Source organism: Helicoverpa armigera, chromosome 7 (genome assembly GCF_030705265.1).
Source record: "Helicoverpa armigera isolate CAAS_96S chromosome 7, ASM3070526v1, whole genome shotgun sequence".
NCBI lineage: Eukaryota > Metazoa > Arthropoda > Insecta > Lepidoptera > Noctuidae > Helicoverpa > Helicoverpa armigera.
Genome location: NC_087126.1, coordinates 11,703,221 through 11,727,597, shown reverse-complemented (window position 1 = coordinate 11,727,597; position 24,377 = coordinate 11,703,221). Strand labels below are relative to the sequence as shown.

Sequence of the window (24,377 nt, the reverse complement as noted above, 5' to 3'; positions counted from 1 at the left end):
TGGATTGAATTGAAAGAAGCGAGTCACTCTGAGCAACAGTACAATATCACTCGCGGATACGAAAGGATATAGAGATACAAAAGAGTGATACATATCCCAGTGATCAAAAGATACATATCAATCTTTTCTTTTCAATGATACGTTTGTCCCATGTCTAGTCAACACCAACCGCGCGGCGCCGCACCGCGCCGCGCTCTTACATTTTCCGTGCTCTTACGGCCGCTGCCGGCCGCTGCTCTTTCAGTGTGAATTGACCCTAAAGGCCCAACCTCTCAAGTATGAGGGCGCGGGTTCGATCCCAGGTCAGGCAAGTACCAATGCAACTCTTCTAAGTTTGTATGTACTTTCTGAGTATATCTTAGACACCATTGGCTGTGATTCGGATGGCACGTTAAACTGTAGGTCCCGGCTGTCATTAAACATCCTTGGCAGTCGTTACGGGTAGTCAGAAGCCAGTAAGTCTGACACCAGTCTAACCAAGGGGTATCGGGTTGCCCGTGTAACTGGGTTGAGGTCAAATAGGCAGTCGCTTCTTGTAAAGCATTGGTACGAATCCGGTTAGACTGGAAGCCGACCCCAACATGGTTGGGAAAAAGGCTCGGAGGACTTAGCAACGAGTCATTGCGAGACGGACCCACGCTTCAGCGGCGCCGTCAGTTGTAGTGCTGCCCGTGTCCGTGACTATCGATATCGCTCACATTATTTTTTTTTTGCTTGTCTACATCAAAAAATTTCGCTATTTTGGGTTTTTATGATAGGTAGATAGGATTCAATTTTTACAATACATAATAAAACACCGATTAATTCATTAAAATATTTATTCAATACTGAGAATAGAATTGTCTAACTTACATAATCCATTACACCTATATGGAATTAATTGTGCAATAAACCCACCGTAGTTCTGGCAAGCGTTCCATTTCACGCATTGACAACGGACAATGAAGTGGACACCGCAAATAAGTGACCATCGGGAGCTTTATTAATCACATTTCATTCATCAGACTGTAGCCTAGGTCTTGTAAGTTTTTTGTCATAGCCACATGGCTAAAACAAGTCTAGATATTAGAAGTGACTGCTCAGTTTCCAATTAGAATTTCAGTGGTTTTACAGCACCGTTTCCGATTGTCTTTACATTCTGATAAACTATTCTCTGGGATCCGGAATAGAGTTCAAAATCATTCACGGAAAAAGGGCTGCAATATAAGTTTGACCAATATGTATATGGTACCTACTACGACGGTATACTCCTCGGCAAGGATATTGAGCCCTGACCTTCACCTGCGCAGAAGTGATTTATTGCCTTAAGTGTACAGTGCGCAAAGCGATCCCCACTCTTCCGCCGAGAGCTCATTATCCGTGCCGATAACTATACAACTGTTACCCAATAGCAGTAGTACAATACACAACACGTCAGAGGACTTGAGTAAATTGACACTCAGCTTTTTAGAGGCGATTAGATATGCACTTAGTCCACACGTTTAGTAAGTCAAGAACAAATAGAATTTCAACAGGCATAATTTATATTGACGATAGTTGAGCCAGTTCTGAATTTTAAAAATTCGATTACCTATATCCCGATGGTTTCTTATACATAGTGCGGCGTTCACTTCTCTAGACTACCCAACTCCATTTGACATTGAAATGCACAATAAAGGTATATCTAATAGGAATCTATATAATTTGTCCCGCCATTCCAACTTATCTACAATGTTCAGATCATTTCACACACATCTGGAATGAAATTTGAATACAACTGCGATGAGTCAATATCATATAACGATGTATTTATTATCTAAAGGCATTACACAGTTCCCGGTGAAGGTATACGTTACTCAGTGGCATTGAATTCAATATGAAGTGGATTGCATCTAATGATTTTACAATAAATAATAACATAATTGACATGTTGAATATACAAACATCAAATTAATTTAAAATAACTAAAAACATTACATTTTCAATAAAACTAGAGCACCGAACATAACTAGGTGTAGTAAAATATTTTTACAATAAGAGATCATTACTACAACTGAAAAATTTGCATATTTTCCTTTTTTTATCTAGTCGTTAATATTGACTTACTTATATTTAATACTCTTTGAATATCCTAAACAACACCGTGATAATTTCCTTATAAATAATCTTTTAATTTTCGACATATAAATCTATATAATTTTAGATTCGTATTTGAATATAATTCGACTATTAACTCCATGAATCAGACATGTATCTATTCTTGCGACTTGCTGATAATAATCGAGTGTAACTAGTATTTACAAGTTTTATTTAATAATTAATAATGTTGAAAATGTAGTGGTAATATAAAAATGGTTTTTAGTTCATCATTTAGGCAACAAGAAAAATATACAAAAATAAAAATTGAATTCATGGAATGAATACATGTCTGATTGATTTGAAATACAATATGAATAATTTATATAATGTATGCTTAGCAATATGCCGCATATGACGACGTTTGGCGGTAGTCAACTACACAATACCCTTACGTTTAACTAATCTAACTGTTCAAATGCAACGATCGGAACCTTATACCAAGCATGGTTAACAATTTTTGGTAGAGCTGTCAATAATTTTGTTAAATACGTACATACTCGTATGTACTTGAAGAAACCATGTAAATACGCTTCATAAGAGTTCATTAATATCTGTTATAAATATTTATAAAATTACCACAAAGGAAATACAAAAAAGTATTCCTTAAAAATTGCAGGCGCCAAAAAGGTGAATCCATGTTACATCATGAAGCGATCGCAGTTTCCTAAGCTTTAATTGGTTCTATTTATAAATATAATTTTATTTAATAACTATTGTTGCGCCCGAGAAACTCACATCAACTGTACACAATATTTTAGTCGACAAGCAAATAAATATGATTTCTGTACATTTATGAAGACAATGACCTCGTTAGGTTCCCGGACACACTCACTTCGAAAATGCAGTAAGTGTCAGGGCCCCATATCGAGTCGCCAAACTATTGTGCACTGTTCACACACACCTATGTACATGAATTTAAAATAACTGCCGTAAGTACTTCTGACGTTATGAACCTCAACTCAAGCCTCGCGTCCACTGTACTGGATTTCTTTAGCTCAAAGTACAGTATACGTTATGAGTAATGTTTATTTTGTGATGATATATCAAGCAGGCTTGTTACAATAGAAATGAAGTACAGTGACAAATAAGGCCCTAAATTGCTGCCAAACTTCGAATGATAAAAGTGTGATGTTAAGTACGAAGTAGGCAAAATTATGAATGCATTTAACGTAAGCTAGTTAATTCGGCAAACAAAGACTGAGGCGCCAAACCTTATAAAGGCTGCGCAAATATTCTGTAGCATCTATAAGTACCTAAATTAAGTCTATACTCGCAGGGCCTTATCCACCTCGCCTTAAATTAAAACTAAATATATTTTACAATGATTAACATTAAGCAAGGAAACTGGAAAGTAAACGCTTGGCGTCATACGTCACGAAGGATTACAGTATTCACTAGAGGAATAAAATTATTATTTGTATCTACTTTATCACAGTGGGGATCTGTGAGGTTTTCTTTCTATATAACTAAAGGGAATGAGGAATTGGTCAAAATGTTATTGGCATATCTTTTCATGAGTGATATAACTAATTTTTAGTTTAAAGTTATTTCATTTGAAAATAGTAATTAAATCACTCATCAAAAGATATTCTGATGGAAAAGGAATACATAATGTGTTGCGGTTTATAAATAAATAGTGCTTCGAACTTAACATTAAAAGATTTGTGTAACTGTCGAGAAAACCTCTAGCAGACGTATTAGGATCAAATATACCTCTCTCACGACACGCGAGTGACTTAATATACATGCGTTGTGCAGAATCACTCAGTTTTGTAATATCTTCGTATACTTTTATATCTTACTGCGTTTTGTTTGAGCAATGTAAAGATAAATAAATGAATAATTTAAGAAGGTATTGCACGGCCCAGACTTGTTGACTTTTCAAATCAAAGAGAACAGTTTTACGGGTCCATTTCAAGGCAAATAACTTATGTTACAAATATCTCACGAGCTTCACTTTTACTCTAAATCTTTGCAATTTCGATCATATAATGCCAGTATCTTTACAAAACCATATCTACATATACCTTACGTAAAAACTGAAGTATATCTGCACTTATCTGTATATAAAGTGACCCGCACGTACGAGCGACATCAGGTATTAGCTCAGAGTTCGTCCCGCGACTCCGCTTCTTTCTGCGCCTTCTCTAGAGAAGGCTTTATCGTCTCTAATAGCTTCGTCAGCGCTTGTTCCGTCTGAAAATACGAGTAAAGCTTCATATAATTTCGTAAAATTTTGATCTGCAAGAGTGGATGTGAGTGTTTAGCCTGTGCGTGTTTCTGTGGATGTGTGTATATTTTCTGCCTCGCTGGTCTACGTGTCATTTCAGGTCAGGCAAGTACCGATGCAACTTTTCAACGTTGTATGTAATTTTTAAGTATATCTTGGACACTAATGACTGTGTTTCGGATGGCACGTTAAATTGTAGGTCACGGCTGTCATTCAACATCTTCGGCAGTAGTTACGGGTAGTCAGAAGCCAGTAAGTCTGACACCAGTCTAACCAAGGCGTATTGGGTTGCCCGGGTAACGGGTTGAGGAGGTCAGATAGGCAGTCGCTTCTTGTAAAGCACTGGTACTCAGCTGAATCCGGTTAGACTGGAAGCCGATCCCAACATGGTTGGGAAAAGGCTCGGGAGATGATGATTTGAACATTCATAGAGGGAATAGAGTATGACAAAGGCATGGAGGTTGGCTGGGGCGGGTACCTGCGCGAGATGCGCGACGGTGCGGTCGAGCGCGTCGCGCCAGGCGCGGAGCTGTCCGCGCTGGCGCTGCGAGTGCTGCTCCAGCAGCGCAGACCACTCCGACATCTGCGCGCCGCGGCTGGAGTGAAGCCTGATACGGAAACATTGCTTTTATTTATTTAAAATTTTTATACACACACATAATAAACAAAGAAGACAGGAAAGAAAGAATTTACAAAGGTAATGCTTATTTTTAAAGAAATCCCTTCTTATTTCTAAAGAGATGTAGACAGTCTGTAAATAGCAATGGATACAGAAATTAAAATGTAACAGCAGTAAAAAAATATAGAAAACTAGCTGTATACTGTATATTATTATTAGTATTTGAATAAGAATTTTGCTCATCATCGCCAACATTTTAATATCTCATCTTATTGACGCCTTCTCAGTAGACAGAAGACTCCATTAAAACAATAACTTAATTAAAAAAAATATAAGTTTCTTTTTTGCAACTGATCGTTAACTAATATGTACCTCGTTATTTACTATCCCATTAAATAAAAACGTCACTCACCTATTCTGCAAATCATCCAGATCGAAGGCATAACTGCTCCGATCCGTATAGTACAACTTGTAGTAAAGCGCCGCATTGATGAGCAGTAGCACCGCCAACAATGCGGCTAGCCAGGTGGCTGACCGGCCGCCGGGCCGCGTGACGCGCGAGACCGAAGCCCTGGGCGCCACCAGGCTGGCTGTCGGGAGCTTCACTGCTGTAGGTATGCCCGGCTCTTGGGATGATGCTGTAGGGAAAAAGGAATTTTGAAAAGACGTTTTTTGGTGGTTTGTTGTTGGCTTACGTATATAGGGACGGCATGACCGACTATAGACATATATCCTACCACGCTAAGACAGAAAATCCTTTTTGATTTCATGGCATCAATTTAGGCATTGAAATACATGACCTATTAGTACGAGACAACGTTGAACGTTCTTTGACAAATTGAAATCCTCTGCCATACCGTCCCGACATGCGCAAGCCATGAAATGGACGACAAACATTACATACATCGAAAAAACATCCTCAAAGTTGGTAAGACATAAAGAATAAACAGGAAACATTCTAAACTAAAAGTAAAGCGATAAGTCAACATTCCGACAAAATCGCGAATTGCAAAAAAAAGATACGGTAGGTTGCGCGTGCACATACGTGTGACAAGCAAGCGGACTAAAGCCACGTCCTACGTGAACGACAAGCCACGCGATGCGAAAATATCAAGTACAGTGGAATCCGTTTATAATGACATCGAAGCGATTGTACAAAAACGTATACTTATATAGCATTTTGCAGAAAGTAAAAAGTCCTGTTTTTGTCAGTATGTAGTACGGACCTATTTACTTAAATAGAGAAAAACATATACATATACTATTTATGCAGAATTACATCTGAATTAAAACAAGTTTTCGGGTATCGCATGACGCTTCCGAATATTGCTGAAGGCAGGTCAGTCGGTTATTTTGATCATTATTCGTTAGGCATTTTTTCGTCACAATAAGCAACTTGTCTCTAGGCATACAATAAGCGAGTCATTAGGTAAGAATTTTATATGAAGACTGGAAAACTCTACTGTGCGATGACTTCCTAACAAGCGGATGCTCATTGTCATAGTAAACGGATTCAACAGTATAGTTATCGGCACGAATCTTGAGCTCTGACCTACATCTGCGCAGAAGTAATTTATTGGGTCCCTTTTGTGGTATGGAGTGAGGCTCGGGAGCGGGATAAAGCGGTGATTGCCAGTGCATCGCGTCATAGCCGTCACTCGGGATTGGTTCTTTGCTAATAAATCACTTCTCTGCAGATGTAGGTCAGAGCTCAAGATTCGTGCCGATAACTATAATTATGTCGTACGTTGACATATGCGCTATAGATCGCTTTATATCGCATCGTGTAGCTGTATATCGTCAACGTGGGGCAGAGCTAGTGCGAGAGTAAAGTATTGAGTGATCGCGTTACTGGTGGCGAGCGGCCGCGGCCGCAGCAAGCCGGCCGGCGCCAGCGACACGCGCCCCAGCAGCGAGCGGGGCGCTGGACACACAAACAACATTATTGCCCAGTGCTACCGGCTATTGATAGCATATTAGGTTAACAATAAGTTCAGTCACGTTAGTGTCACGGGTCTCGTATATCTCTCTATCTGGCAGATAGCATATCATCATTATCATCCTCCTGCCCTTATCCCAATTTTATTTGGGGTCGGCGCAGCATGTTTTTTCCTTCCATACTCTTCTATCTGCCGTCATCTCACAAGTAACATTCTTTCTTACCATATCTACTTTCACACAATCAGTATATGCTATCTGGCAGATAGCATATACTAACAGATAACTAACACTATCAGTAACCAGTGAAGTCGAGCCTATATTTTATATTAGGTCTAGCCCCTCTGAAGTTGGATACTAGAGACTGTGCAACTGTCAAATGGTTAGTGGCAAACAATATTTGACGTATAATCACTCTCTCTATATTCATCGTCGAAATACATAATAGTGAATTGCTACCAGTTGCCGTTAATTACTAACAATTCCTAGCCACGTTATTTTGAACATAATAATCTTTACAAATTGACCATTCTGTTATCAGGGTGGCCGGTTGGCAAAGGAGAAATAGACTTGTTACCTCATTGCTACCTTTTTGGCGATTTTGGGAGTGATGGACACGCCTTAAATCATAAGTAGCATATTTCCTCGTCACCATCTAGCTAAACACAAGGCACATAGAATCTGGGGCATATCTTTAGTCACAATTAGCATATTTAATCCAGCATTTAGCTTGTATAAGGCAATAAAGTCTCTACATACTGGTAACCCGTCGATGTCTCCTGGACTTGCGCGTGGCGGGCACGGCGCAGTCCGCCTCGGCCGTCAGCCGCGACTCCAGTAGACGCGAGAACTCTTCTAAACCTGATATCGTGTTCTTTTCTAGGAATGCTGGAAAGAAAATGTTGATTAAGAAATTTTTAATGTGTTAACACAGTAACTTAATAAAAACTATGCCCAAATTGTGTCCAAATATGTATGTATATCTATATCAATACAAATCATTTGTCAGGATGATGCTGTTGTTTTACATTTTGTCAAAAGTTCTTATTGGTTGTAGATCTGGTTGATGTGGCCTTTATATAAAAATCATTATAGCCTGATCTATTTCTTCAAGGGAGGACAAATTAATACTAATATACTCCAAACTCGACGAAAAACTAATATGCGTTCTTTATTTCACATATTTAGAGTATCCCAGAAAATGGCACAGGATGTTTTAGTTAAACATCTCACTTTTACGCACTTCGTTTATTTTTCAATCTTTAAGTTTTTAGCCGACTTGGAGAATGCCCTAATGGCCAGCAAAAGCCGTCCGTCGCTTCCGCGGACAAGTGCCACAGGACCGCACAGTGACAATAGTGCATAAGTGAAGTGCTACTAACATAGTTTTAAGTTTTTATTTACTAACAATTTTGTATAACATATGTATGCCAGTTTTAAGGTATTTATCTATGGGTCTTTGATGCCTGATAATAAAGATGATTTTTTTAATTTGATTTTAGCATTACCAAGATGCCGTGCTGATTTTAACCAATAAGACACGAGTGAAGATATTTCCCCACTTAAAAAAAATCCCCATAAATGAACGAACCTTTAATCATAGGCCACATGGTCTTCTTGTACTTGACGTGCCCGTAGAGCGCGAGCTCGGTGGCGTGGTCGGCGCGGCGCTGCAGGCAGTAGTGCACCTGCACGCTGAAGTAGTCCGCGTAGGGGATGCCCGCGTTCTCGCTCGTCGAGTCGATGGAGTACAGCACGCCGGGGGCTGAGCATTTGTTCATTACCTGGCGGACAAAATAGAAAAAATAATTTGAAGTTATTGAAAAAAACACTTTAAAAAATATACATAATATGAGAATTTTTGAGGCATCAAAGAGTTCAAAAATAATTTTAATGCGGTTTTTTTATCTTAAGACCGCACCGCGGATTTTTTGATTTTAGATAGCTCCGCCCACTACACTTCCGCGTCTATCGCGCGTCGCGCAAGCTATACTCTTCACTCAATGTGTAAAATTTGAATTTCGCGCCAATCGCACGCCGAGGTCAGCGCGGGTCAGGAGAACCGAACAGGGAACATAAGGAGCCGCAACTTACCTAACTTTTTTTTTTTTTTGATCGGTTTTTTTTTTTGTTGTACTTACAAAAATTATTTGTAATTAAAATTTTTTATGAAGAGTAATATGATAATTTGGACGCGTATGGTTGTGTGTATGTATGTGTGGTGTGTCGTGTATGTGTGTTTGTATATCCAGAACGGAAGAATCGATATGTATTTAGGTTTTTTTGTTTGAAATGAAAATTAATCGGGAGTGTTCCTAGCTTTATTTGGTGAATATCGGCCCAAGATGGCCGCCGCCACAAAATGGCGAATAACATATTTTTTACAATTCCTTCAGTATGGGTATCAAATGAAAGGGCTTGATTAGTAGAATTATGTATAATATTATTTAAAGTCCAAGATAGCCACCGCCAGAAAATGCTGAATTGCATTGTTTTTTTATAGCTCTCTCAATACGGGTATCAAATGAAAGGGTTTGACCAGTGTTAAATAATTTATACTAATGTTATAAAGAGGGAAGATTTGATTGTTTGTTTCTGTGGATTGTATAAGCTCTGAAACTGCGTAACTGATTTGATTTGCTTTCACAATTAGAGATTTACACTATCCCTAGTGAATGTAGGCCATATTTTATCCGGGCACAGGAAGAAGTTCCCAGAATGCGGCTAAAATCGCGTTAAACAGCTAGTAAAAATTAAGTGGTTTAGGAATAAAAACGTCGCAGATCTTGTGTATTGAACATTAAAAAAATGTATGTAGTGAAGTGTAAGGTATCAAAGAAGTAATGAAGCTAAGTAATTCATTTTCAAACATATTTATTAAAACTGAAATGTAAATAATAATATAATTTAAAAAAAAAGAATTTATAGTATAACGCGGTCTCCATAGATTTTTTGTTCTCTTACGTAGTATAGTAAGTTGAACTCAGTCTTGCGCGCGGCCTTTGTGTGGGTAACCCTTGTACATATACAGTGACTTTGTGTGCGTGACAAGAGGTACAGTCGGGTACAAATACAGTTATTTAGGGGTTACGGCTGTTTAAGGAAAAACAGTTATTACGTAATTTAATGTTTATTTATCTGTGTAAATATCTATTGAAATTATTAAGTTAGTTTTTGATTTGTTTAATACCCAATAAAAATGTTTATTTATTTATAATGATTCTGAATCGCTACTTGAAAAATACCCCGAGCTAGAAAATATGTAAGGAGTATTTAATTCATCTTAGATATTTCACGTCATTTATTTCTTAGATACTGTCAATGTCAATTTGAAAAAACTTATGAGAAAATAATGAAAAACTGTAAGATGTAATAATAAAAAGCTTTGAATGTTGTTTCATTTTTTGAAACGCTACCTGACTCCTTAAACATTTTCTCCGTGAAGAACTAGACGTTTTTGTAAACGACTGTACCCATAACAAAAAGCGATAAGAACACGTCATGCTCGGACGACGTCACTGTCACACGAACGAAAGTTGTATATTTACAAGCCGACGCACACATAGGGCCGCTCGCAAATCTGAGTTATCGTCACAAATTATTATACCTACGGCCGCGACAACATGCACAGGTCCGACCTCGACGAGGGCTATCGCCGGACTGGCTAGTCTCCGTACGCATTGTGTATCAATCGCTAGAGCACTGACATAAGGTTCAGAATTGCGTAGCGTCTACCATGATCGCGGCCGCTCAAAAAATGCAATATCTTAAAACTTTAATTAAAAATGTTTGGTAATAGTTATGGAAAAATGCCTTTGACAAAACCTTAATATTGATGTTAAGAATATATTAGAGTAATTTTGAAATATAAAGATAGTGTAACTTCCTTGTAATTTCAAAAATAGTACTTTTTTAGACGTGTTTTCGGAATTAATTATGATCGAGTAAAATTATCAGTATCGTGTTTTCGTTCTGGCAGAATCTAGATAAAGATATCAATTTACCTATATCAAAATTTCAGATCCATTGGTAAGCTGGTAGTCCTATAATTTGGCATGGCAAACGGCTATCAAAATCACGGTGGCGTCTTAAACTAATGACCCGAAAAGTTATAAACTGCAAGAGGACGTTACTTTCATGTCGTACTATTTTTCAAATCAGTTGTTTAGGCGCTTTAACAAACAAAAAAATGACTTTATTTTTAATATTAATATCGAAATGTGGGAATTTCTTTTGTAGTTTGGAATGGCAATAGGCTGATTTGATGATAAAGATTTAAGGAATAAAGATTGGTGAAGCAGTATGTGTTTACCTGTGTCTCGGTGACCTGCACCTCCTTGGGCCCGATGGGTCCGGACGTGAGGCCGAGCGTGTAGCTGATCTGCCGACACTTCAGCCCGCCCGCCGCCTGCCACGGCGCCTACACAATCACAAAAAGATCATCCTTTTGGTTATGATTTGGATGGTTAATTTGTATTTTTTTAATTCTATTACGTTCTTTTGATAACAATAAAAAACTGTTCTTGAAAGATGAAACTTGCCGTTAACAAATGAAAATAATTTTTAAGTTTACCAATGCATCTACATGTTTCCTATTACATTATTAGAAGAAAATGCAATGCATTTTAACACCAAATTGCTGGGGAGCAAAAGCACACAGCAAGTGGTGAAGGGCGGACATTTTTGGGGGCTGTCTTTTGTAAATTTAACCTTAAATAAATGACTTTTTGCCAATATTTGCAATTACTTATTTTGGAAAAATAATTAATTAAATGTTTACTGTAGCAAGAGAACAGACACACTAATAAAAAATCATAATGATGAAAGCTGTGGCCCTAAATTAAAAGTACCCTTCAAGTTACCTGCACATAGTCCGTAGTCCCCCTGGCAGCCAGTAGTTCGAGGTTGAACTTGGAGTTGGTGAATATCATGGTGAACATCTGGTCGATGTTGAAGGGGAACTCCTGGCGGATCAGCACCTTGCCGTCGTGCGCCACCGTGCACTTCTCCACGTCGCCGCCACTGCGGACAAACGTACGAAAGTTATAATTAATGGTTGTTAGTTCGATTATTTACCTGTTTGTTCTTCAATTACGATTAAGTCCCAAAGTCAACATTTTTTACAAATAGGCTTATGAAAGCTCCTTTGAAACGTTCTAGTTGCAGATTTTGATGAAAATAATACAAATTATACATCAGAAGTACATTTAAGCATTGCCGTATGCCTCGATGATACGTTTTCAGAGTAGTATTTGTCAGACTTAGGAGAAGGTTTTAGGTTTAATAACCGACTAAAATATTGAGGGTCTCACTTGTTCAGACACAACACGTGTTGTCTGCATTATCTGCGAGTATATTATTCATAATTAAATTGTAATAGACAGCTGTGTTGCTGGGAAGTTTGTTCTTCACCGCTTCTTCTTTCCAGCCATAACACTAGGAAGTGGTGAAAGGGGGGCGTTTTGGGGGTGCTGTCATTCTTGTAAAATTTTGACGTTAAAAAGTGCTAATCGTATTAGCCTATTTTAATAAGTGATTTTGACTTTGATTCGTACTGACAACAAAAATCTTTCTTTATAAAAACAAAGAAGTTTTTTGAAGTGGATACTTAGAATATAAGATGTAGTGAGTATACGTACTTGTGCGGCTTGTCGGGCTCGCTGTCGCTGGTGTCGGACATGTCTGTGGGCAGCGTGTCGCCCGCCTCCTCCTCGCGGTACGACGCATCGCCGTTCGTTACTGCGGACCAACACAACACTTCATATAACATTACTGTTAAATGTTAGGACAGATATTAAGACCCATTTTCACCGAAAACTAATATTCGTTTTTTTTTAACTTTCACTTTACTTTGAAAATTAAACGTGAAAACTATTTGAAACTAATAGAAAACAGTTTTTTTAAGATATTGTAGGTGAACTTGGGCCTTAGTGTTCATTCCGCAATACAATAAATCGAGGCATGTACGACGCATATGCGTAAAAGAGGCAAAAAGTTAACTTTCTATCTTAAGGTGGAGACCTTTCCTGCATATGCATATAAGCAAATACCTCTTTGTAAATGGAAAATATGTTTTTTTCATCAATTAAGTCAAATTACCATCTGTGTCAGGAGTAGCAATTTCAGCCATGTCTACGATTTCCCATGGATTTAGTACTTCGTACACCACAAACTCATTATCTGTATATTCTATTATATCCGAGTCCTTCATTTTATATTGCAATACATTTAAATTATTTCACAAAGTTCATGTACAAAAAATACATATTTAACACATCACAATTTTTTTCTAAGAATACAGTCTAATATTTTCAATTTATTTTCGAAAGTATAACACAGCATAATTTATAAAAGTTGACGTATCTTTGATAACTGCCAAAACGACACTAACCAATGTTGTGGGAACATTGGTCTCAGTCTAAATATGACAATGTACCAATTTTATCCCACGCGACTGATAACTTAGACAGACTCCTATTGTGAACCAATCTTTTATTATGAGATAATCACGAGACACAACAAAATATTATTCTGCACATCACTCACAACGAAAACACAATGTACTTAATTTTCGCGCCAAATTTTAATAATAAAATTTTATTTTGAATAACAATTGAGAGTCACATTGTATGTTTCTATTTTGGTTTTCGATACACAAACAAATTCTATTATTGGGTACTTTCTCAGTGGGAGAACGCGAGCGTGTGTGACCGACCTAATGTGCACTTGGCTTAATACTGCGGACTGAATCGCAAAGTTTAAGAAACCTGCTATTTATAGCTCATGTACTCGATGTGTTGGGGACTTACCCCGAATTGTAGCTTTGAGTTAACGATGATAAAAAAAAATTACAAAAGATGAACTGATTCCTCCTGTATTTTGTGTTGTGGAGATATAAAAAAATTCAAGTGTAAATGTGAACTCTCTATTTTTAACCATCGCCGGTGATTTGAAACAGTTTGGTTAACGTACGGAATTCCCCTGTAGATTTAGCATTTGTCGGGGAATCCCGAACTTGTGTGTTTGACAGTTCGAAGATAGTTTAGAAATAATTTTGATGCTAATCGACGAACGTCTTCATGTGTAGTGAGAGAAGTAGATCCCTCGGGACGCGGGTGAAACTGCGGGCGGAAGCTAGTATAATAGTTAGTGCAAGGTATATTATATCTATGGGCCATAGTTCCCCGACAATAACCACCTTATTATAAAACGTGGTTTTAAAAAAGTTGCAGCTTTTGTACTACCTTTAAACTACAGTCCTGAACAAAATCAGTGGACTAAAGGTATTACTAAAGCGGGTATTTCTTTTCTAAAAAGGTTTTACTAAAATAATTCATTGTGTTATATAATATAGTGTGTATTTACCGAGCGGTGGGTCAGCGTCTCTCGCGGCGGGGCGCGGGCCGCGCGGCTCCTCGCCGCCGCCCTCCATGCACGACGCATCCACCAGGTCCTGCACACAACACCAACATCTTACTAAATTACTACTTACTAACTTCACTTGTCATCATCTGCCTAGCCTTTTCCTAACTATATTAGGGTCGGTTTCCAGTCTCACCAGATGCAGCTGAGTACCAGTGTTTTACAAGGAGTGATCGCCTATATGATCTCCTCATTCCAAAATATCAATTTTACGTGGTAGCACATAATAAAGCAGACGAGTTTACGAGTTTGGAGACGACTAGTCTCCGGAAGTAATAGACTGATATGAGAAATTCTTTCAGTGGTCGATAACCCATTTAACGAAGAAGCTGTATGCTCCTTTTTATCTGGGTGTGCAGAGTAGTTCAAACGGGACACAGATGTAACCGCTAGCGGAAGCTATTTAGACCTTTAAACTCCGATTAAGTTGAGTTTGTATAAAAATAAGTAGATTTACAATGTGAACGAGTTATTGAAGTAGGTATGTAATTGTTTTATCTTTTAGTAATCGTTATAATCGCATTGTTTATCTGTAAGTTATTATTTAATCGTCCTCATCACACGCAGCTGTTAGTATTTGATAGAAAACATGTATTTAAATTATATAATTAAAATCGTTAGTCATTGATTCTTCACCGATAGTTAAGTTATTGAAGACTGATTCTAGATAGCATGAAGACTAAATAAAAGCTTGTAAACAAGTCAGTCTTTTATTTTCGTCTCAAAACCTAGTAATACAAATCAAATCATCTTTATTGTGGACTATACCTCTAGGTATGCATGCATCATAAATACAGGTCTTAAATAATAAAAATAAGTTCAGTTATGTTCAGCTATCCGTTGGGGCATACAATAATAAAGTACAAATCAGAGATTAAACACAGTCATATTATTAATCTCGAAACATTATTAAAATATACGAGGAAAGAAATGTTTTTTGGTATACCTTAAAGCTAGATTAATTTATAAGCATAATTATTTTGAAACCATTGTCGCCCGTTTTTTTTAAACAATTCAATAAGGTTGAAATGAATGTGAAAACAGCATCTAATTTTGTTGCGCATTTTAAACCATGTAGGCAAAGAAATACGTTTGTTTGAGTCTATTTAGAGATAATACAGATACCTATAGATTAGAAGCAAGGCGCGCTCCTTAATACATGCTGTATCTTTAAAACATGACACAAAATATTTCCAAAACCTACATATTTTGTTACACATTCAGACAAACTTTTCCATTTGTTTGACACAACAACATTTATTTAGAAAGGTTTAATAAAAACGTTATAAATCCAATATTTTTGACGTTAATTTTGCTGTATTTACACGACTAAACCTATCTGAAAACTCACATACAAATAACGGAAAAATACTACAGATTTTTTTGAGCATATTAGAATAATTTTTTATCCACATTTACGTCAAAAAACTTACTTTTTTCTTGGACCTCATAGCGGCCCGCATGATGGTCCGAACACGTGTCATTTCACTATCACTTATCAACTGATAGTGACTGAACCACGATTAACGATTGATTTTTTTCGGTACTTCTAATATTATCGCCGTTTTATCTCTTTATACGTCACTTTAAAGCATAAACTTATTGTTCAATTATCAACTCTAACTCGTACGAATAAGGCTTAATTTGTATTTAAGAAGAATTATTTTATGATTATTTGTTTTTGTTGTCAAGCTGAAATTAACTTTGTTTATATGTGTTTAAAGTCGATGTTGTAAAGGGTTTATTGTGATTTTATTTGCAGCTGCAAAATACAGGTGATTATGATTATCTTTAGCACGATTGCTTGTTTTTTACAAATGAATCATATTCGTTGGCTTTGTCTATGGGCTGAACGTAAACATGTAGTTACTATGTCGTCCCATACTATATCTACGTTATAAACAATGGCGCAAATTACTGACCTGATTCATTTTCATGCTATTTTGCAATTGCTGACAGTAAAAACACAAAATTACACACAGTAATGAGAAAAATCGCGTGTACTCAGAAGGAGTATGTAGTTGCGTTAATGTCATTAATTATCCTTGAACACAATTCTCAAATTCTATGAATCACGGATTCCAATCCCATTTGCCAGAAAACAATTCCAAAAATTTTGGCGAGATCTTCTGGTAAAAGTTACAAAATTACTAAACTTAAGAATCTTAATTTGTCATCGATTTTTTTAAATAGATATGCCAACATAATTAGATGATTTTCACATTTTTCGAAGAGTTAATATTATTTAAATTATTATACATAGATATGGATAGATGCGGGTTGTCCATGAGTACTGGTGTTTATTGGGGGGTTGACATGATGATGATAATGTGTATACCTGATCTGCGTCGTGCGGTAGAGGCGGCACGTCGTCTATAGCGTCGCGGCCGTAGCCCTCCTCGTCCGAGTTGAAGCCCAACTCTTCACCGTAGCTGCTGTGCACCTGCAATATAGAACAACAAATACTTACATTCATATTAAATAGAATATTGTCCGTTCTTGGTAAAGTAACTTACTAATATCGTAAATGCGATAAAATAGCAGTCGCGTTTTCAAAAACCAATTCTTCAGATTTATGTACAATTCGGGATTTATGTCATTTGATAGAGTATACAGGTAGTCTAAAGTCTGGGAGAGTTCACAGGGTACTTTTTCGTTCGGTCCGGTTGCGGGAAGTAGTTCCGTTCGAATGTCATTTAGTATTTTTATAGGTCTTTAAAATACTTGACGGGAAAAGAGAGTCCCAGTGTCCACTAGAAAAATAATCCAATAAGAAAAAAGGTATTTTGGTTAAAGTGGTAAACACCGGTATAGACACCACTCGGCTAGATTATTTCAGATATTGTTTATATCTAATAATTATCTATTTCGCCTAATTTGAATAAAACCCAAATGAATCATAAAAATAATTTTCTTATGAATCATTTTAGCCATAACATACCAAAAGAAAGATATGTGCGATTTACTTTATATAATACTAGCCGTATTCCCGCGGTTTCATCCTCGTACCTCGGGAACTGTCCAAACCGGAATATAGTCTATGTCACTCGGGAAGAATTTCAAACCGATTCAGTAATTTTGGAGCCTCTAGCTAGAGTGCAAACAAACAAACTAAAAATTGTTTCCTTTTTATTATATTAGCATAGTTAGAGATTGGAAAGCTTATAAGTATGGATACGTTTGTTTGTTAGTCATGAGGCTTAAAATGATTAATATCTTAATTTTATCTATCTTGACCATCTTCATGGAAAGTGAGTAATAACTCAGCTGTATACCTACTTCATAGATAAACACTTGATGGGCCAGTCAACTGACAATACACAATAATATACAAAGATAATTATTATAACACAAACAACTCGACAATTATTTCGATGTAGTAAGATACCTATTATGGTTAATAAATAATGAAAGTATTTAAAATCGTTAGTACTATGTTGAAATAAAAGAAAATATATTTAAAAAAATTGTGGAAAAACGCACATGGAGGATCATGAAATAGTCCACCAATTGCGATTGATCAACTTGTTTCTATAAATATTAATTTGTTTACCTATCAATCAAAAAAAGAAACATTACCTACGTGGTAATCAAATTATAAATCACTGCCAAGCGCCAAGGAAGTAATTATAGCACACTACTTCACCATTCATTAAAACAAGTACCTAATAAAAACTTACGACAAAATAATTTCTGACAAGAGTAGGATCACAAACTTATCTATGGGCAAACTATAAACATTGACTGACAAAACTTGTCATTTAGATAAGAAACTTCACTTTAATATTTAAATATACTTAACTATTTTATACTTTATGTGTTGAAGTATTTAAAATATCAAAATCATATGATTCGCGACACTTGTAACGAAATGACGGAGAATACTTGCAACGGGCAGAAATCCAAGTGCATTGGATACGTTCCAAGTGATGCAGAAAACATATAAATACGCAAAGTTTACGAAAAACAATTAGCGTGGGGGAGTTGGCACTGTGGGTGACAAGTCGTCCTCAATGAATGGAGTATGGGAATAAATTATTACAATTTATATAGTGTTTCAATGAGATAGAATAGTTGTGAATGAAAGTGGTGTGGTGAATAGAAAATAAGCAAAACATTTTACTACTACAAGTACCACAATATAAATGTGATAAAGAGCTGTTTTATGTGTTGGATTCTCTATGGGATTTTTCGGTATTTTCAAAATGATTATAGCTAGTCGTAGCAATGTTCCACCTTATTTGCATTGTGTCACTAACTAAGAAATATGCGTTGTTGGGGTGTAAAAATACACGAGGAGTTAATATTTCCGATGCTCTATTTTAATCAATCTACTCTGCAAAAAAATCGAACTTTATTCAACCAAATAACTTTAAAATTTTCCCTAATATTTCCTAAAAGTGATATTTTACGTACGTGTCCAGGCGCCGCTGTCGTCCCGTGTCCCGTCCCGCACTGCGCGGGCGCAGGATCCTCGCTCGGCATAACCACTATTTTTACTTTATAATGAACCGGACCTCTACTCTCATTTACATGGAAACCCACTACAGATCACGTGTACTTAAAAAAACGTGAGATTTTCAACAACAAATTTCTTGTTACTACAGCAAAATTTAATTTAGTAGTTGTCAATCAATAATTAGATACCATTCGACACGATTTCTTCTTCTCAAATGAGAGCAAAACATTAACACGAGCCAAACTATTTCTCACTATCGATATTAAGAAATGTTAGTACATAGGTAGATTTTATCAGCAACGGTACTACGTTTTAATATCCCATTGTTCGCGACAATAAAAACTTTGAATAATTTTAAATGAATAAATACTGGTTTGTATTGTAATCAGTAATGAACGAGATGAATGTTTATGCTTGACAGAAAATGCTTTTTAACCTGTAAGTTAAGTGATTTTTGAAAATGATATATTGATAACTTCATAGTTTATAAACTTCTCAATTAATAGATTGTGGTATTGTATGTAAATAGCTCTTATCTAGGAACTAGGACTTTTCTAGATAGCTAATTGGTCAATATATCTTGTTTTGAGACCAGGCACCACGGTTGTGTAAGAGTAAGATAGCGTTGGTATAATTATATTTAAATTAAACATTGCAACTTTTTTTCTGACCAGTGAATAGATTTGCATATCCTATAAGAAAACAATTTTCCCATAGTTAGTAGTAGTACAAAAAAACCTATAAAAGTGAAAGCGTAAAGCGAAGGAAAAATATTGAACCCTGATATAGAAATGGCAAGATATTGTAATATCTAAGTAGGTATCGGCTGTATTCAGAACCAGCAGTTTTGAGGTCGAAACTATTTGAATTACTTTAAATTTCTAATCTGTGCCAAACGGGAGTTGCCATTTATAAAACAAGTAATTTTTTTGTGGATAATATTTTAGATTTAGCTAAATAATTAGGTGTAGCTTCAAAATTGCTTACAAACAGACGATAAGGCATTGTTTGTGATGAAAAAAGTTTATCTAAAGTTACAGTCACAGATTTGAGAAAATAAATTATTCTATTCTGTGCAATTGTGCAAAACCATCACTATAAAAAGAGTTAAACCTATAAAAAAGGTTAAAACTATAAAAAAAAGCATTCTTAACAGTTCTGGGCTATAATTATCAGAGTATTTATTCCCTTGAAATTATCACCAATATTCAAACGAAAAAAAAAAAAAAACTATATAGATAGGTATCTACTATCTGGCAACACAATCGCATTGCCAAACCACGCCACCTCTTGTTTTTTACGTTCTAAACGTTAAATATTGATTTGGGAGCGTTCAGCAATGCGCATGAGTTAGAATAAACGCCAATATATGTGTCGTGGCTTGCCGAATACATTTGAATTTTCAAACGCCTTATTTTTTTATGTTTCGTTCAAGGTGGTTAGAATGGTCAATAGTACCTACTACTTTAGCAAGTCAGTAACATTATGTACGAGAATAAAAACGTGAGGCTCGTTTTTGTTGAAGGTTGTTTCAGGTGTAACAGTACCATTTATAAAAATCTTAGGAATTATGGAAATTAAGAGTTCGTGACCAAATCAAAGCCGCGCCGTTGGACCGATCATAAAGTTAAGCAACGCTTGGTGCGGTCGGTCCCTGGATGGGTTATCATTTTGTCATGACGAGTTCATTTGAACATTGACTTTGAAAGGCAGTCAGGGGCCAAAGACTGACAACCAGTTCGATCGGAGAATACCCTTTAGTGTTCCTTTAGCATAATTATATTTTTTACACTATATTAGCTACAAAACGCTAGTGTACTGACCCACTGCCAGAACTCCTGGCTGGTCATGGGCTGGTCCATGAGCGCGTTCTGCCAGATGCGGAACAGCATGAGGTACGCCTTGTCGCGGCCGGAGAACGACGTCAGAAAGTTCTTCTCGCCCTCCGTGCATACTAGGATGGCGTTGGGTATTACCTGAATAAAAGTAAAACAATTATTTTTTAATATTCATTACTTTTTTCACACAACCGGATGTTATATTTCACACAATTCTCAAATGCTTAAATTAACGCATTCGGACCATGGATGAGAGACCATTTATGTTCTTCTGTGTTCGAAACGCTTGTTGAATTGTGGGTAGAATATCAGTACCAGAAGCCATTAGGTCTGAACACCAACCATACTATTTATCAGACGTACTTAACTGGGTTGAGAATGTTAGATAGCCAGTCACTATAATACTCTATATGGAATGGAGTCAAGCCAGCAATATTGGCGTTAGTACATTGAGCATTTGGCTACTGTAACTCCGTTTTTCTGTAGGTACATGGTCAATGTGGTTCATTGGTCCTCAGTCAAGACTGAAAGTTACAGCGGTTAGACTGGTAGCCACTTCCAATATAATTGGAAAGACAAGGCTAAGCAGATGATGATGCTAAGTGCACTGGTCTACTTACAAGCGCAGTCTTCTCCTTAGTGATGGCGGTGACGTCCTTCCACCTGGTGGTCATGCTGGTCTCCCAGCCGAAGATGCTGGCGTAGAAGCACAGGTAGTTCTGCGACGCGTACAGCCGCCCGTGCGCTAGGATGTCCTTCTGTAGTGCGCAGGAGTAGTCTGTGTAACGAGACGAGAATATTTAGATAGCAGCCTTGGTTAGGTGTGAAACTAAGTGATGAGTTTGTTTTTTCGTTTGAACGCGCTTATCTCAGGAACTACTGGACTGATTTGGAAAATTCTTTCAGTGTTAGATAGCCCACTTATCAAGGTAGGCTATAGGTTATATAGACTTTTTATCCAGGTATGGCCAGTAGTTCCCACCTTACATGTGTTTATTGTGTACATAAATAAATAAATTCAACTCACCAACTATAAGCCTCTCATCATCAGGCAGATCCTTGAACAGGCGCTTGAAGTCATCGGCCTTGCTCTTGTAGGTCGGGTAGAGCGCGTTGTACCAGCTCTTCTTCTTGGTCCGCGCGGGGTCCAGCTTGGAGCCAGCCAGCTGCGCCGTAAGTACCAATTATTTACATAAAACGACGGGGGTTAGTTGTGAACACATGTGTGTTGTTGTTTTGTTAGTAAATAGTAAAATTAACAAACAAAAGAGTAATCCAAAATTATTAACCAATTAGGACAATAATGTGTCAACAGGTGCACTATCATTTCTTTCATATCAAGAACCGAAAACAAGTTCCGACACCCGTGCATCGAGCATGGGTGTATGAATTACCAACTTCCAGACTCCGTGCTGCTTATATGTTTCTTGAAGCAAATTCGGCTCGATCTAGGACGCTGTCGCGCTATGGGACGACTGGGCCAACATCGCTTAAGTTGAAAGACGTCAGTTGCCAGAAACAAGCCTCTCCAAAAGTTCACCTTGCTCGGTCGACGACCAGCATTCACAGCTTTCCGCCGACCTTGAGATCCGCCGGTGAGATCGACTGTCCATCTCCTGGCCATGATGCGTCTTCCGGGTCGTATTTCTCAATTGGCCAATGCTAGGCCAAAGAGGTAGTACAAATAGCTGCATAGTGGATCGCATCTCACCCTGGGGTTGTCGCCCTTGCTGGCGGGGGCTGCCACCACGGTGACGGGCAGCTCGCCGCTGCACACGGAGGCACTGCTATATAGCTGCATAGTGGATCGCATCTCACCCTGGGGTTGTCGCCCTTGCTGGCGGGGCTGCCACCACGGTGACGGCAGCTCGCCGCTGCACACGGAGGCACTGCTATATAGCTGCATAGTGGATCGCATCTCACCCTGGGGTTGTCGCCCTTGCTGGCGGGGGCTGCCACCACGGTGACGGGCAGCTCGCCGCTGCACGGAGGCACTGCTATATAGCTGCATAGTGGATCGCATCTCACCCTGGGGTTGTCGCCCTTGCTGGCGGGGGCTGCCACCACGGTGACGGGCAGCTCGCCGCTGCACACGGAGGCACTGCTATATAGCTGCATAGTGGATCGCATCTCACCCTGGGGTTGTCGCCCTTGCTGGCGGGGGCTGCCACCACGGTGACGGGCAGCTCGCCGCTGCACGGAGGCACTGCTATATAGCTGCATAGTGGATCGCATCTCACCCTGGGGTTGTCGCCCTTGCTGGCGGGGGCTGCCACCACGGTGACGGGCAGCTCGCCGCTGCACACGGAGGCACTGCTATATAGCTGCATAGTGGATCGCATCTCACCCTGGGGTTGTCGCCCTTGCTGGCGGGGGCTGCCACCACGGTGACGGGCAGCTCGCCGCTGGACACGGAGGCCGAGTCGCCGCCCGCCGCCAGCAGCTGCACCGACGCCTCGGAAGTCTGCAAGCCCCACACTAAGTTATGTCATATACACGTGGATATACAGCCGTAGGGGATAGCAAAGATTTTTTTTTTTAATTGATCTAGTGGCCCCATATGCCATAGGAAACGGTAAATATAAGTGTACTTTCCAGTTAAGGTCACGGTCATCTCGTTATAGCTGTTTGAAACGAAAAATGCAACTTTTTGGCAGCTTTCATTTGGATGATTCTGGGTTTCTGATATCACCATAACTCATGTTGTATCGACTGAGTCCTTATGTTTTTATGGATCTCTGCGAACAGTTACTTACTTTTCTCTATACATATGGATATTGATTTATAGTCGTATTAGTAACACAAGCAGTAAACATACCTTGTCATTATCTATCGCTTCACTGGCGCTGTCGGTGTTCCGCGAGTCGCGCGCCGACGGCGACGGAGACGGCGACCGAGACACGCTCCTGAAACACGATGGTTATCACTTTAATATCTTTACATTTACAGGTCTTTATTCAAAATATATTGTCAAATATTGCTACTTAGGGAAGTGTGTTGGTGATCGATCACGCATTCTTCATAGAATTGCTTTCAAGCCCTAATGCAGAGCATGCTTAGAAGATGGAAGATTTATAAAAGGAAACACAATTTTCTGCAAGAGATTTCGTAATGAGGAAATTAACTTAGGTACCTAGATAATTTTAATTTCTATAATCAAAACTGATAAGAGATTTAAGTATTATTAAACGTATTGTTTACGTCTACTATACGTCATACATGATAACAATAATTAAGTTCTCATAACCAATTTTTTTCTCTGAAGTCTAATAAGCTTTTCAAACCACAATATCTTTATGTTTCTCCCGTGATAGAGAAAGTAACATGTTTCTAATTTCCGTGTACAGTACATAGTAGTCCAACAAAGGACCTCGGGCTAAACATCGGGACTGGGAGCAAATATGTGTGTTTAGGTAATTGTAGGTCAAACTAATATTTGTTTCAATCAGGGAAAGGGCACTCAAGAGGTTCATTTGCTTTGTTTTTAAATGGTAAGGGTAAACCTTCTTTTTATCCAAGATTCATACTTGGGGGGAGGAAAATATTTGACAGTAATTTAAATTAGAACTTCGAAATCACTGTCTATTTATACATGTATCTTGATTTTTAACTGACTTCCCAGGAAAGAGGAGGTTTTCAATTAGAATTTTTACATTTGTTTACCTAGAAAATATTGCCATTAGTATCACTCACAAACTTTCTGTCACATTCAAGATTGTCTAGAATAACACGACTAACTCTAAATTGATAATT

The 24,377-nt window shown here is 38.0% G+C and overlaps 1 protein-coding gene across 6 annotated transcripts in view; it reads right to left on the bottom strand.

Annotated features, from left to right (window-relative positions):
• Positions 1-800: 800 nt before the first annotated feature.
• Positions 801-24,377, bottom strand: part of LOC135116636 (protein Aster-B-like) — a 31,475-nt gene continuing 7,898 nt past the window's right edge. For 2 of the 6 annotated variants that reach the window (XM_064035495.1, XM_064035501.1), the window contains 16 exons: positions 23,443-23,530; positions 22,972-23,088; positions 21,652-21,790; positions 21,245-21,402; positions 20,610-20,762; positions 16,666-16,770; positions 14,271-14,358; positions 12,545-12,644; positions 11,768-11,927; positions 11,218-11,325; positions 8,497-8,689; positions 7,665-7,793; positions 6,820-6,891; positions 5,380-5,605; positions 4,827-4,956; positions 801-4,314 (listed from right to left, as the gene is read on the bottom strand). In XM_064035495.1, coding sequence (XP_063891565.1) covers positions 4,225-4,314; positions 4,827-4,956; positions 5,380-5,605; positions 6,820-6,891; positions 7,665-7,793; positions 8,497-8,689; positions 11,218-11,325; positions 11,768-11,927; positions 12,545-12,644; positions 14,271-14,358; positions 16,666-16,770; positions 20,610-20,762; positions 21,245-21,402; positions 21,652-21,790; positions 22,972-23,088; positions 23,443-23,530 — 2,056 coding nt within the window. In that variant the 3' untranslated portion in view covers positions 801-4,224. Of the gene's footprint in view, positions 4,315-4,826; positions 4,957-5,379; positions 5,606-6,819; positions 6,892-7,664; positions 7,794-8,496; positions 8,690-11,217; positions 11,326-11,767; positions 11,928-12,544; positions 12,645-14,270; positions 14,359-16,665; positions 16,771-20,609; positions 20,763-21,244; positions 21,403-21,651; positions 21,791-22,335; positions 22,651-22,971; positions 23,089-23,442; positions 23,531-24,377 lie in introns of those variants that run through there. The other 4 variants (XM_064035496.1, XM_064035498.1, XM_064035497.1 and 1 more) reach the window with 4 other exon arrangements.